General features: G+C 41.1%; 1 protein-coding gene across 4 annotated transcripts in view; it reads right to left on the bottom strand.

The window, feature by feature from the left end:
• Positions 1–15337, bottom strand: part of TNNT2 (troponin T2, cardiac type) — a 173358-nt gene that overhangs the window by 134888 nt on the left and 23133 nt on the right. For 2 of the 4 annotated variants that reach the window (XM_075195631.1, XM_075195633.1), the window contains exons 1-2: positions 5414–5552; positions 2438–2483 (exon numbers count right to left, since the gene is read on the bottom strand). In XM_075195631.1, the coding sequence (XP_075051732.1) occupies positions 2438–2472 (35 nt within the window). In that variant the 5' untranslated portion in view covers positions 2473–2483; positions 5414–5552. Of the gene's footprint in view, positions 1–2437; positions 2484–5413; positions 5553–15337 lie in introns of those variants that run through there. The other 2 variants (XM_075195634.1, XM_075195632.1) reach the window with 2 other exon arrangements.

Below are 15337 nucleotides of genomic sequence, written 5' to 3'. Positions count from 1 at the left end.
TATATTACCTTGACAAGTGGAAAATGATGGAAAATAACAATGTGCACAATGTTACATGAGGTTCCCCTTCCCCATCTTTTATTATACTGATTCCCCCCCCCCCCCAATAAGAATAATTAACATTATGCTGACACTGAGTTCAAGTTCATGGTGGGGCCATACTTGTGGGTCACTCTGCAAAGATATGGGATAAGCTGCTATGCTGCTCTTCCATGGCCAAAGTACATATTATGTTGGGCCGTTGGTTTATATTCAGAGGATATGATCCTACGTCTTAAAAGTCCATGTGCCTCCATGGAAGCTGCAGTTATTGCTTAGCAAGCACTCAGACCCGAAGCTCAATTGGAATAAATCAAATATCCTTCCATGGCCTAATCTGGTACTCATATTTCACATAATTAAAAAATGGGAATAAGAACTTCACAGCCAAACACCAAAGTCCCAGCATAACACTGACATAGGGAAGCAGTAGCTGACAATTTCACATGTAGGAAGCTGATTGCTTCTCCTACATGTCACCGGCCAGCAATCCGGCAGAGGCATTAAAAACACTGGATGAGCGACATTATGTCACTTATCCAGAGTTTTAGGCATCCCTTAACCATTAGCTCCCTAGGCAAATATCTAGGTTTAAACACACACAAAGATCCCCCAGCACACTGCTATAGCCAGCAGAGGCGCACGCAGGATTGTCAGGGGGGGTTTCCCAAAAAAAAAAAAAACACGAGAGAGAGCTGTTGCGCAACAGCTCCGTTTAAGCAGCGCTGTCCTATACAGCAGCCGCGGCGCTGTCAAAGAAGCGTCCGGGGCGGTGCTGTATACAATACAGCACCGCCCCGGACGCTTCTTTGACAGCGCCGCTGCTGCTGTATAGGACAGTGCCGCTATGGTGGGCACTAAGTTAGCGCAGGGAAGGGGAGTTTCTGGAGACTCAGAAACCCCCTCTGCGTGCGCCACTGGCCAGCAACAGATCTGCTATTGCTACTATAGATAAAAATGCAAAAGTCTCAGTTGCACACATTTGCAAATGTATGTTTAAGCCACCCGCCTCTCCACTGCGCTTTTGCTAATAGGGTGGTCCTAACTCTAAACAATGAGAGTCCCATATATTTGGGCCATACATATGTGTTTTTAAATTGAGAGCTTACTTACCCCAGAAGCCTCCAAATAGCAATCCAATGTCAGCACTCCCCCTCAGCTACTGACACCAACATGCCTCTCAGACAAATAAAGAAATTAAAAACACATATGTATGGCCCAAATATATGGGACTCTCATTGTTTAGAGTTAGGACCACCCTATTAGCAAAAGCGCCGTGGAGAGGTGGGTGGCTTAAACATACATTTGCAAATGTGTGCAACTGAAATTTTGCATTTTTATCTACAGTAGAAATAGCAGATCTGTTGCTGGCTATATCAGTATGCTGGGGGATCTTTGTGTGTGTTTGTTCCTTTTAGGATAACCCCACCCTTTCACGCACCTGCTATAGCCTATAAATTGATTGAGCAACTTTAATTTCTTTAAATATCTAGGTTTGCCTAATCGTGGTTCTGGCTCTGACTGAGTTATTTTTTTAACCCAATCAAAGACAACACTATCCTGACAATCAACTCCTCCCCTTCCTTGACCCCGACAGTACACTGTTCCCTGGCTCCTCCTATGCTCTTCTTTTTACGCCTTCAAAGAACATGCCTATTGCTTCAATTCTTTCCTCTCCCATTGCGTGTCCTAGTAATGAAATTAGAAGCATATTATACTTTCTATATGCTGCATAATTATTAGGAAAGTTATACCAACGGAATATCATACATTAAACTCAACATCAACTTGTCATTCCCATACTTCCTTTAATAAATAAGGCTTACTTAAACAGCTCTGGTTGCGAGACCCAGCTTTAATTATAAACTTAGCTGAAGTTTAAAAATCAGTGGCATAACTAGAGGTCATCAAGTGACACACTCACCCTCCATAAAAAAATATAAAAAAATCCATATTGCCCAAATTATTTACATAATACCCAAATTGCAGACACTACTCCTGTACATTTGAGTGGAACTTCAGATTTTATCTAAAGTGAACCTGTCGTGCAGTTTTGAAAAATCTAATGCTAATAGTACAGATAAAATACAAAGCTTCACGTAATAGACAAAAATAACATTCTTGATACATTGAGTTATAAAATTTTACTCAGTTCATCCTGCTGAAACTTATAAAAATTTAAACCTGGTTAGCACCTAAAAAGATGATTATATAAATACATATATGACATGAATATAGTAAATGTAACATATGTTTAGGTATATGTTATATATGCATTTAATGCTGTGGAAAATGTATGGTGCTTTACAAAACAAATGCAATAAATATATTTATAGAGAAATACAGGTACAAAGGTGTGTATTACAAGTTAAAACAATATATTAAACAGCATACGTACTCATATTCTTCTGTAATATTCTCGGTATCAGACATGTGATTAGGGACTAAAAAAAAAAAAAAGAATAAAACAAAAAATAAGCAATTATCAGTTATTTTATTTTCTTTAAACCAACTGGTCTAAGAGTGTCAAGTGTTATAATTTTCTATTTATTTCAGCCCATCATATATTGACTAAGGTTGTTTATCTAACCAAGACTTCTAGCAATATATTTAGCCTTAATTGTTATATTTATTTCCTATTTAATTTATAAGTGTTATCTTTTGCTCCCTTTTACATGGAGGAAAAGGTTTCCTTAACCTGTCCCCTATCTAAATGTTTTCTTATCAGTTCACTGTCAGGATGTCTCCTTATATAGCTTTCTTAATAGCCAGAACACCAGGAATGCCACCTAACAGCACATAGTTGTTCAGTGACATTCCTGATTCTTTTTAGCTCATCACTCTGAAAACTTTGACCTTTTCACTGCCAATGATCCTGATTGTTTGCTGGGTTTTATTTTGTGTTAAGTGTTTCAATTGTTCCTGGTAAACATTTTAACATTTTACTAAGATTCAAATAAAGAAAAGCAAGGACAATGCAAAAAGGAGAATTAGTACCACTTTCATACTGCCGCCCCGGCAATATCCCGGGTTTTTGAAGCCGGGTTTTTGCAGGGGCTCGGAGCGTCCCAGCTCAGAAACACCATTCATACTGCACCTCGGACCCGGGAATTTCCCGGGTTGACCCCATTCATACTGCACAAGTCTGTGCCCTGGCAATTTGTGGGAGTCATCACCAGAGCACTTTTCATTGGCTGAAAGATGGAATATGAAAATATCTCTCTCTCTCTCTCTCTCTCTCTCTCTCTCCTATGCAACTATGCAAAAACCCGGGTTGCACCATTCATAGTGCAGGCAACCCGGGTCCGACCCGGGAATTACCCCTCAATAAATCCCGGGTTGAAGACCTGGCTTTTTAGACCCGGGATTTTTCACTTGTACCATTCATACTGCACCAAGACCCGGGTCGTTTGAGCTCGCCCCGGGAAAAACCCGGGATTTTGGTGCAGTATGAATGGGGTATACCTGTATATGAAAAACAACAAAATTCTAAAAAAAGTTTGCCTGTACCAAAGACTACGGGTTCATACCCACTAATTGACTCTCATGGCATGCATAGGCATATAGCTGACCTTTGATTTCTATAGGAACATGCAAGAGAGGTTTTAAGCCCGACATAAAATATTAACTAATAAAGTATTATTTAGGTCTTGACCTGTGCACAGATGTTTTTCTCAGAGATTGCTGATTTATATGATCAGATCTGTTCAAGCTTTGTTCACAATGCAGAAAACTACTGTTAGCTGTTGCATGCCATCAGGAAGGAATGAGGAAAGGAAGTTATGCAGTTAAATTAGTAATGGGCACAGTACACACAACAGTTTCTTTAGTATTTTACAAGGCATGTAAAATGTAACTGTCTTTGATAATTCCCATGTAAAAAAATGTTTTGCTTGGTCAATTACATGCAAAATGTGGGAAATCATTGACAGAATATTGAAATTTTCTTTAGTTACTGACTTGTCCCATCCAATCCAGAGCTAGGGTTTGTGATTTTACATAACAGCTGAAATGCTGACATAAAGTAACTATTGTCTGCAAGATTTCATAATCATATGTCATTTCAGATATACTATAACATGAAGAATTTAAAATGTAGTTTATGCGATTTTATGCTACTATAGGGTATAACTTTTTATAATAATACACTTCAACAGTTATTTTCCCCAAATTATATTGGGAAAAAAAAAATTCATATTGTAACTTAATGTGTAAAAAAATACATAAATGGACCTTGCGATGTATCTAATTTTTTTTTTCATGATTTTTTTTACATTTAATTTGTCTCTCCTCTTTGGCATTATTATTATTATCATTATCATCTTTAATTTATGCTTTGAAATATAGTCTAAAAGCCTACAGCTATCACTGTTGCAGACCGTAAAGATACATAGGGGTATAATTACTAACATGCGAGTTTGAAAAAGTGGAGATGTTGCCTATAGCAACCAATCAGATTCTAGCTGTCATTTTTTTAGTGCATGCTGCAAATTTATAGCTAAAATCTGATTGGTTGCTATAGGCAACATCTCCACATTTTCAAACTCACAGTTTAGTAAATATAACCCATAGACTGATTAAAGGTCGTGCTGGACTTCAATAAACTAAACAGGGTGAGTATCTTGAAAACAGAATGCAAAAACAGCAAATTTAAAATATTATGTAAAGTTTAATACGTTTTTAACTACTGTATGTTGTACTTTTTTCGTAGCATATCCTGCTTTGAATGGGTGACTATTAAAAATTAGCATGTTTGTTGTGTTTTAAAAAAAAATGTTTACATTACCCATTTTAGGGCTTGGACACTTTATTTTATCATTTTTGTTTTTTCTTTGAAACACATAAAATACATGTGCATATTTGTGTATTGTTTTCCCTTATTTCTTTTGTTTTTCATTTTTACTAGCAGTCTTTCAGTCATTTGTAGAACTTTGAAGCTAAAAATCAACAAGATAAAAGAGGAAAAATAGTAGAAATAAAGCAAAGACAGTCATTGTGTACTACAAACTAATAAACTCATTAAAAATATTTAATGTTTTCTTACTATTTTGCAGTAAGTGCCTATCAGATATATTTCTAATATAAAAATATACTTAACTTTCTGAAAAAAGTACAGAAATTAAACGAAAGTACATTGCTAGTTCAAACTGAATCTTGTTCTTCTTCTGAAGTAATCTGTTACAACCTGGAAAAGGTTAAATTAATTACTTAAGCCCAACATATTTTAATTGGACAATTAGGAAGAACAGAAAATTTCCACACTGAACTGTCTCACTTGGTAGGTATGTACTTCTAGAAAAGCTATATTTTGATCTATGAATTTAAAAGCTAATGTTGTGACCCCTGTGAAAAAAAAATTACAATGATTTCTTACCTGTTAACGTTATTTTACAAATCTGAATAGCTAGCTGTAGATAATGGACATCCAGACCTTCTGTGTAGACCTGTAAATCAGAATTGTGTGGAGATACTGTGGTAATATAGGAAATTCTTTGTTTGGAGGTGGGATGACTTGAGGTTTCTATTCCTGGTTATCAGTAAGCCACTTCAGAATCGAGTGTACTCACCATATATGTATGTGTGTGGCAGAGACAAAATTGTGCTTATAACAGGGTTGGACAGCAATTACATAGATGCAAAGTAGAAACCTAGGTGTCAGGTTGACCCTATATGGAACCATCTAGCGTCTTACTAAGATGTAAGCAATATCACATAAAAAGTTAGACTTTAGGATTACATTTTAGCCGGCATAATGGTTATTTGTATTATTGCATTTTTCCAATCCTGTTTTTACATACAAAAAAATCATGTTGTAATATATGCTTGATATTTACTCATACAAATATCAAGTTCATGAACGCCTCAACTATCACCAAGTGTCATTAACAAAAATATTTAATCAATTAGTTATCATCTCTCTGATTACTTTTCTCAGAATATCATCTGGTTATTCACCAGGTACTTTCCTGGCATCTGGAGCCATTTTTTTAATTATTTTCCGGAGACCAGAAAATTTTAATTGCGCCCAAAAGTGACTCGAATACGTTGTCTTCTCCAACTTCCAGTCTCCAAATGAATTCGGCTAAATACGACTTCAAATGCTGCAGCGTTGTTCCTCTATGTCGTTTATTCCGCCATTTAGCGGGTCCCCCCATTCTTCCGACACTATGAGTATGGACATCAGTGTCAGAATCGACAAAATTGTAGTGATGATTTACTTTGAAATGTTGAAATCCAGTTCTTCCGTCTTGCAGGCCCTCCAACTATCCAAGTAAATTATATTGCCTCTTTCAATATTGTCCAAAATCGCCGCCATTAACGTTTCCGCACTGCGATCATCTACTTTTACCAAAATGCACTTGTGCGCCTCCCGACAGAGTCCTCCAAAGATCCACTGCTGAGGGAGCACTTGGCCGACATTGTTCTTACGCTTAGCGAAAAAGCTTGTTGATTTATCATTCGCCATCCGATCTTCTGCTTTGGCTTTCGATTGAGGTAACCAATTTCCCACGCGAATGTTGACCTTCTTTCGACAAGTAGATTTTCTACAATTCCAGGAAATACACAAACCAAAGTAGAGCATTATTTCATGATTTCTTTGACACAGCATCATAGCTGGCAGTATTTTTCTCTTTTTCAAAAATGCCACAGCCTCTCATTCGGTAGAAGGCAGAGTAATTAAATTCATTTTTAAATGTCGGTTGAATTATTTTTTTTTCAAATAATTTGAAAAAAAATAGCCATTTTTTTTCAAATGGCTCCAGATAACAGGAAAGTACCTATCATCCATTTTTTTTAAAAAAAAAATAGTATTTTGCATTAATTGTACATTGTAAGAGCCATAATTTATTAAAGTAAAACATTATTGGCTGTTTGCAAAAGACTAATCAAAGGCAGCAGAGTAACTAACAGTATGCACTTTCTACAAGTATAATTATTTTTTACTGATATCTGCTGAAAGGGTTAAATACATATATGATTACATTTGCATAGATTATATTGAAAGTGAAATAAACGATGGGCCTGAGTCATTAAGGAGAGCAAAGCAAAAAAAAGGAGTAACTTTGCAGCTTGGCAAAACCATGTTGCATTCGAGTGGAAGGTCATTGTAAAATATGGGAACAGATTTATAGTTGGAGTAGGGCATGTCCTAGAGAAACTTTAAAATTCAGTGTAAAAATCAATATTTGTGTGCTACATGAAAAAGCAACCAGTATTTTCCCTACATGCAAAATAATAAACTAATTTACACCCCTTGAATTGTAACATGGTTTGTCCAGGAGAAAATGTACTTCTTTTTTGCCTAATGCAAAAACAAAAACCAAGAGCGCTGTGGGATTGATTAGACTCCAATACGAAATGACAATATTTATCCAGTAAATGTCTATCAAATATTCATATAAAAGATGTTTAAAATATATTCATTTAATCCAAATAAATAGAATAAAAATGAAATAACTGCATAGAACTTGACAAATGATTGTGAAGGGATTAGATGCAATAATAAACAAAACATGTGACATAAAAATCCTCAAATAAATACACACCACATAAAAAATGTTTTTTTTAAAAAACCATAAATATGTGTTCTGTATAAAAATCAGTGTAAATAATGTGGGCTTCAATGATAGTCAAAGCACCTTAAGTATATACCAAACACATGAGAAACTCCACAAGGCTTCAAAAAGTAACAAATTCTCCTCAGGAATCCTATCAACAGTTCAATTTAGGGACAAATATCCCAAATTAGTTTGAATGAACTTGAAAAACAGATCCTAGTTCTCACATCAGAATATATAAATTGTCTTTATTGAAGTTTCCAAATAAACATTTCCTCTACCATATTTGTTAATAATCCATCCAGGATACGCAGATAAAAAAAAAAAGGAACTTCATACTCTCCTCAATGACTCACCCCCTCTGGTTTTGATATTCACACCTCCTGATGACAAAATGTGCGAGCCCTGCACCAAGAGAAGATAAACCAAAAACAGTTGCTTAGCAACATAAGGCTGGCATGAGCTGAACAAATCAAGGAGGACTGGGGATGGAAGGCAGAAGAACCTGGGATCCACTTTGCAATATGGGCAGTGGGTCCATAAACTGCTGCCAGGAGGGCCTAAGTACATCATGACAGGAATAATATGGGACAGATCTGAGGGAAAAATGACCTCAGTATACAGTTGTGTGAGAGAGAGCAGAGCTCAGTAAGGGGGAATGTACCACCTTACCTCAGAATATAACAGTATGACCAAGGCCTGATTAAGGGTTTTGGCTGCCCTAGGCTAAGACGGCCACAGCGCCCCATAAGAATATATAGGTGTATAGGAACACTCCTGAATATGAATGTTCAGGTGTATTCTCCAGCATTCAAATTTAGACAGATTGTGCCATTGTCTTTTACCTGTTCTTGCTCTTCTCTCTTACAGCTTTGTTATCCTCTCGCTGGCTTCTGGAAAGTTGGCATCCTGTTTTGAAAATGCAAAAATTTATTATAATGCAAAATGTTAACAAACCCTGAATGATTAGGCCCTTTAGTTAAAACAAAACAATCCATTGTGGCCAGCTAAAAGTACCCCATTGTACAGGCATATATAAGCAATATCTTAATATTTGTGGTCAATTAAATACAAACCTCTACCATCCCCATCTCACTAATATTTAGTATTCTAGTGATTACTGAGACCACAGAGAGCATCCATTTAACCACCACACAATCATGATATTATGCCTTCCAAAGCTGCTTTGTTTTTCAAATACCCCCTTGCAGCCATTTTCCTTAACCCCCCCTTGCAGCCATTTTCCTTAACCCCCGCTGCAGCCATTTTCTTTAACCGCCCCTGCAGCCATTTTCTTTACCTCCCACCCGGCATCCACCCCCCCTGCAGCCAATTTCCTTACCTCCACTCTGTAGCTATTCCCCCCGTCACATTAAAATTCCCCCAGTCACATATATCAGCCCCCCCTCCTCTGCCCTCCTTCACACACATCAACCTCTCTCCCTCCCTATAGATATGCATGGCAGTCCCCCCTCTCTCCCTCCCTATAGATATGCATGGCAGCTCCCCCCCCTCTTCCTCCCTATAGATATGCATGGCAGTCCCCCCCTTCTCCCTCCCTATAGATATGCATGGCAGTCCCACCCTTCTCCTTCCCTATAGATATGCATGGCAGTCCCCCCCCCCTTCTCCCTCCCTATAGATATGCATGGCAGTCCCCCCCCTTCTCCTTCCCTATAGATATGCATGGCAGTCCCCCCCTCTCCCTCACTATAGATATGCATGGCAGTCCAATATAGATATGGATGGCAGTCACCCCCTCACTATAGATATACATAGCAGTCCCCCCCTCTCCCTCCCTATAGATATGCATGGAAGTCCCCCCCTCCCTCCCTATAGATATTGATGGCAGTCCCCCCTCCCTATAGATATGCATAGCAGTCCCCCCTCTCCTTCCCTATAGATATGTATGGAAGTCCTGCCCTCCCTACCTATAGATATACATTGCAGTCCCCCCCTCACCCTCCCTATAGGTATGCATGGCAGTCCCCCCCTCTCCCTTCCTATAGATATGCATGGCAGCCCCCCCTTCACTTACCTGTGGTTGTGCTGGCCAGCGTTGCTCCTCAGCCCCTCAGATCAGCAGACAGGAAGTGAAGACTTCCTGCTACCTGTCTGCTGCACAACAATACAGGCAGCCTGGCGATTGGCTGCCTGTTGCTGACCACTGACCATCAATGACTTTGATCGTCACCACCCCCACCCCACTCGGTGACTCCCCCTCCCCCCCATGCAGCATACCCCGCCCCACGACGGAGAAAAAAAGTACAATAGCGCTTTATTAAAAAATAAATATATGCACTTACATCAAGGAGTGCAGATAGATGTTAAAGGTAGTAGGCTCAACGCGTTTCGTCCCGGTAAAAACGGGACTTCATCAGGAGCAGGAGAACAACAGTTATTTATATATATATATATATAAATAACCTGTAAGCATTATACTTTTTGTATATTAAGTTTATCATTTAATTAGTGATGTCTTTATTGCTCTAAACGAATTCACTGCCTGTCTAGAAGAGATAGATTGCTTGACCATGCTAGACCTTTCATTGCTAATGTGTGAATTGTGAATATGTTTGTATACCAAGCCGAGTGTGACTGCATGTACATTTGTGTCATAAAGCCTTGAGGGGTTAAGTGTTAACCCTTTGATTGCTGGGGTGTGCCTTGCTAACTGTGTGTAACAAGGAGTGCTCATTGTGTGCCAGTGGGAGGCAGTATATTGGGGTTCTATTGACCTTTTTCAATAGGTGGTGGCAAACCGAAGTGGGTGTGGTTGTATGAGCGCTGTGTAACCCCATACAGTAAACACTTCAAAGTCACAAGTGCAGTTTGTGACTGGTAAAGGCAAAATAGAGGTGATATATTGTTTGACTGCGTAAATATATGATAAGATATTAAATCAGGGAGCAGCCAGAGGGGGCTATTCCTCACAATATTCTATTCAAAATTAACCCATTTGCAGTATTAGATAAGTAGTGAGGGTTCTCTCCTTTACCCTTCATTTATATTACCAACTTTAACATTTGCTATTTTATACCATACTGTTACATTTATATTGCAGTTCTTAAACAGACCAAGCAAAATTAGCTTAATACAAGTACAAATGTATATTTACCAAACCAACCATATCATGCACTCTCCATTTGTCTACCAACATTTTCATATATTATTTCATTTAGTTTTAACTAAACATTAGAAAGGTTTGGGTACCTTATATCAATTATGAAAACTCCAACATCGGTATCCCTGACCTGATGAACCCGAAGCTGTAATTGCCGACACATCTCTCATAGCGACAGCTTGAAAAAAAGACGTCTAAGAATTCAGAGGAATAAAGATCCCAGCAGACTTCAATGATGTCACTTTCAAAGGTTACACTGTGATTCAGGATGTTAAGATGATAATTTAAGGAGGCGCCGGCTGGACAATGTTGTTTAAAAATCCTACTACATTGTACAGCCGCCGTCTCCTTAACTTACCACCTTAATATCCTGGATCACAGTGTGGACCTTGTGAAATGCCTGCAGGGAACATGACAGACGCACACAGATGTCTTACCTTCCAAACGATGACCGCCTACCGTCCACTTTACTTTCACCCCAGCAGCTCTGCATCGCAGCACCTTCTTTAGTGAAGTTCTGACTGCTGGATCCTCCAGAGGAATACACCGCTCTTTCCTTTTCCAGCAGACCAGCAACTAAACCTCCGTCAGATCACTCCACTTTCCCCTAGGGAAGAAACAGAAGTTGAGACCCGTGCCTACCAGAAAGAACTGTCCGAGGCTACAGCAAGGAGCAGAGACACTCACTCAACCCTGCATGCCGCCATCTCGCTTTGTTCTTGCAGGACTACGAGTAATTGTGACCGGGAACCGTCCCGCCTCAAATACTCTACTCACCCCTTGGTGAAGGCCTAACCAGTAGTAGGAATCAAGAGAGCTATACTCACCAGGGCACTCCAACTTCCGGTCCCTGCTCTCTTTCTCCTTTCCGTCACCTGTGGAAGACAAACTACAACACGGCCTCACTCTACGCTACAGGTGAGGCTAGAATGTACCACCCACACAACTGGCACTAGCTAACCACAGGTGCCCTGCCCCTACAACAACAACTAATGGTCAGGTAATGCAACTTCGCTAAGTACTGGGTGTGGTGTACTCCCTAAACCTCCTCCTTCTACCTACGGGAAACACCAGCCGGTGTTCACCTTCTACTCCGGGGACTGACCCTAACCCTCACCCAAGTCATACTGAGAGGACTATCCTCGCACTACAGGGACACTCACAAAATCCCAAGGACCAATTGCCACCTGCCCGACCGGGGCTCACTGGAACACTGCGCAGCGGGATGGGGGCTTCCGCTCGGAACCGTCAGTGGCCACTGTTGGAACTCGAAACACCGCCCCAATCTGGAACAGTCAGGGTGCCTGCCTGAACTCAGACTGGGACACCCAATTGGAACCCATGGGATGCACCCTTGGAACTCAAAAGGGCTGTGCTGCACGGCCAGTGAGGTGCCTAATCACTGCCTCAGATATTCCGCTTAACCCAAGGGACCTACGGGATGGGAAGACTACCATGTGTCCTACCCTAACTGTGTATGCTCTAACTAACCCCTTGTCCCCACAGACAGAGAGAATCACAAGATTACAATAAGGAAACAAGCGCCTACCATTAATGGGGGCCTGACGTCTTACACCTGGAAAGAGACTTATACAGCACAACCAAACACACTACACAATGCTACATTGCACCACACTGGCTCAATAACATGTTGCTACTGTATATAGTAAGCTGAGAATGGAAGGCACTTACCTCTACTACCAAACAGCTGGGTATGCAACGGTTACAGGAGCCTTCTACTCAACTGTTACCTCAGGTCTATTGCCTGAGACCCACTCTACGGTCTCGCACTACACCTCTGGGTCTTGCGCCCTATTCTAACTCAGGGCTCTTATGCCCACTCTACCTAAGGGCCTTGGGCCCTGACTCTACTGGGGCTTTGTGCCCCTCTCTAGCTATAGGGCCTTGTGCCCTCTTTGTTGGGCCTTATGCCCCTCTCTAACTATGGGCTTTAAGCCCAACTAACTATGGGGCCTTGTGCCCAGATAATTCCTTACCTGTTGCTCACGGGCCTAGTGCCCGATGTACCCACGCCTAACTGCAGGGAATATATTAACCTGCTCCATGCAGGATTCTCTACTTGCCCCTGATGTCTTCCAGACCCTCAGCCAGCGACTCCTCTTCTCCTCTTCGGCACCCAGCAGCTCCCGGCTGTCTTCTGGGTGGGGGCGCTCCTAGCCCCTATAAGGGCTCCCCGCCGATGACTTCGGCAACGTCTTCGTGTGGCAGAGTAGCTCCTCTCCCTTACAAGGCCACCCTGCCACTTCCGCCGGCGTCTATTGGTCTTTTTGCACTGGACGTCCCACAACGTCCTCCTCCTTCTGCTCCACCGGCGACCTCTTCCCAAGATGGCGGCGTCCGGCGGCTTAAATAGCCACGGGCGCTGATTGGCTTGCCCCCACGCCAATAATTCAAATGGCCAGAGGTGAGCCAAGAGTGGCTCACCTATCCGGCCGCTGATTGGCCAGCAGGGGGAGGTGACACCTGATTGTCTTACTCGCCCTCTGCTGCTGGGACCTGTGGAAAAAGAAGAGGAGAAGTACTCATCGGCTCTGGAACACAGGAACTGTGAGTTATCTTCCATCTCTTCTGTCTTTGCCCTCTTCACGAGCACTTCCTCGGGACACAACTCTACACTTGAAAGTGAAGTCATTGAAGCCTGCAGGAATCTTTATTCCTGGGAATTGTTAGACATCTTTTTTTCAAGCTGTCACTATTAGAGCTGGACATTGAAGGGGCTTGTAGAACATTAGCAAATAAGTGCCAGAGGCCAAACATGTGAAGTATCAACCCGGCAAGGGAAGGGTGAGCAGGGCTGAGAGAGAGTAACAAAGACAGTGCCAGAACCAAGTTAGTGATGCTTCCTCCCCAGAGGAAGGGTGAGTGAAACCCTGCTGAGAGAGAATGTGAGCTGAGGAACCACTGTACATGTGACTGTCCTATTATCATAACCATTACACACACTCGAAAGCTTGGGACTGGATTCTAAGATAATTGAATGGATAAGATCTTGGTTGCAAGATAGAAAACAGAGTTGTAGTAAAGGGAGCGCATTCCGAGGTGGGAAACATTACCAGTGGAGTACACCAGGGATCTGTACTTGGACCATTGATTTTTAATATCTTTATTGGTGAAATTGCAAATGGAATTGTGTAAAATATAAATACATTACAGACTGTAAAAAGAAGGGCAACTAAAATGCTTCATGGCGTACATCACACAACTTACGAAGAAAAACCAAGATCTCTGCAACTAAACATATTAAGAAGGGAAGTGGGATGGAACATGATCGAAACTTTCATATATATCACAGATTTTAACAAGGTGCAGGACAGAAACATTCTTCAAAGGATGAGAAGTATTAGAACATAAAGACATGCACTGAAATTGGAGGAAAGTAGGTTCAGTAGAAATTTGAGGAAAGATTACTTTACAGTAAGGGTAGTGGATAAGTGGAATAGCCTCCCATCTGAGGTGGTAAAGGTGAATACAGTAGAGCAATTTAGGATAGACATAAGGATATCCTTACAAAGAACTAAGGATTAAATAGAGTTTGAGGTTACCATAGTTTAAAAAATGGGCAGACTATATGGGCCAAGTGGTTCTTATCTGTCATCAAATTCTATGTTTCTATATCAACCCCTTTAAGTACTGTGCAGGAGGAGTAAGGGAAGTACATTTTGTAAGTGAACACTGTCACCACCTAAGAACTGTACAGGAGGAGGCAGGAGATGTTTATAGCGAGTAAGGTGCTGAGGCGTGGGCCTAATTTAAGGGGTGTAGCCTTGGTGGAGCCAAGCAGTATGGGCATAAAAGCGCTCAGCACCACTTGGTGTAGTCTGTAAAAGCCTCAGATTTACCCTGGCTTGGTGTGATGTGACGATCTGGGACCCAGAACAGTGGGGACGAGGTCTCGGGCTCCCCCAGTATTGCCTGGTAATGGGTGCACGGCGGCTATCACGCAGGGACAAACCATTCTGTCCCCTGGTAAGTGTTACGGTAACAGTATAAGTAATAATGTCTTTTACCTTATTCTGACAATCAAATTCCGAAGGCTGGAAGTTGGCTTGTCAGAAAGGAGTTCCTGATGAAGCTTAGCTGAAAGAGATCCATGAGGCTGTAGAGGTGATGATCCCAGAGAGGCAGTTTTCAGACACAGAAACAGACGTGAAGGAAAGCTGAAGGCTTAATGTCACAATAATAAAGTCACTGTCCAAAGTCCCAGCCGGTTTGGCAATACTGAGGAGACTTTGAGAGAGTACAGCCTGAAGGGGTTAATATCTTGAAACTATGTCCAGGGCTACACAATGCAATATGTGTGTACAGATATATGTAGTAGTGGTCCAGTTAGGAGATTCCCAGAAAACAGACTGCAGAGTGACCAGTAAATGATAAGTAAAGGTCAGTAAGCAAGTTCCAGAGGATGAAACAAAAGCAAGTCCACTTGTCTTAGCTGGGTCGGTACACAGTAATTGCCAAGTTAGGACAGGGTACCAAAGGAATTAATTCACAGTATAACAGGTCAGTAAGCAGGATACCAGAGGGTTAAGGAAAAAGGAAAGTCCAATTTGTCTAAAGCAGGGTCCAAAGCAAGAGATCAGTGTCAGGTACTTGG

This window comes from Mixophyes fleayi, chromosome 2 (assembly GCF_038048845.1).
Source record: "Mixophyes fleayi isolate aMixFle1 chromosome 2, aMixFle1.hap1, whole genome shotgun sequence".
NCBI classification, from domain to species: domain Eukaryota; kingdom Metazoa; phylum Chordata; class Amphibia; order Anura; family Limnodynastidae; genus Mixophyes; species Mixophyes fleayi.
This window is presented reverse-complemented; position numbering and strand designations above follow the sequence as displayed.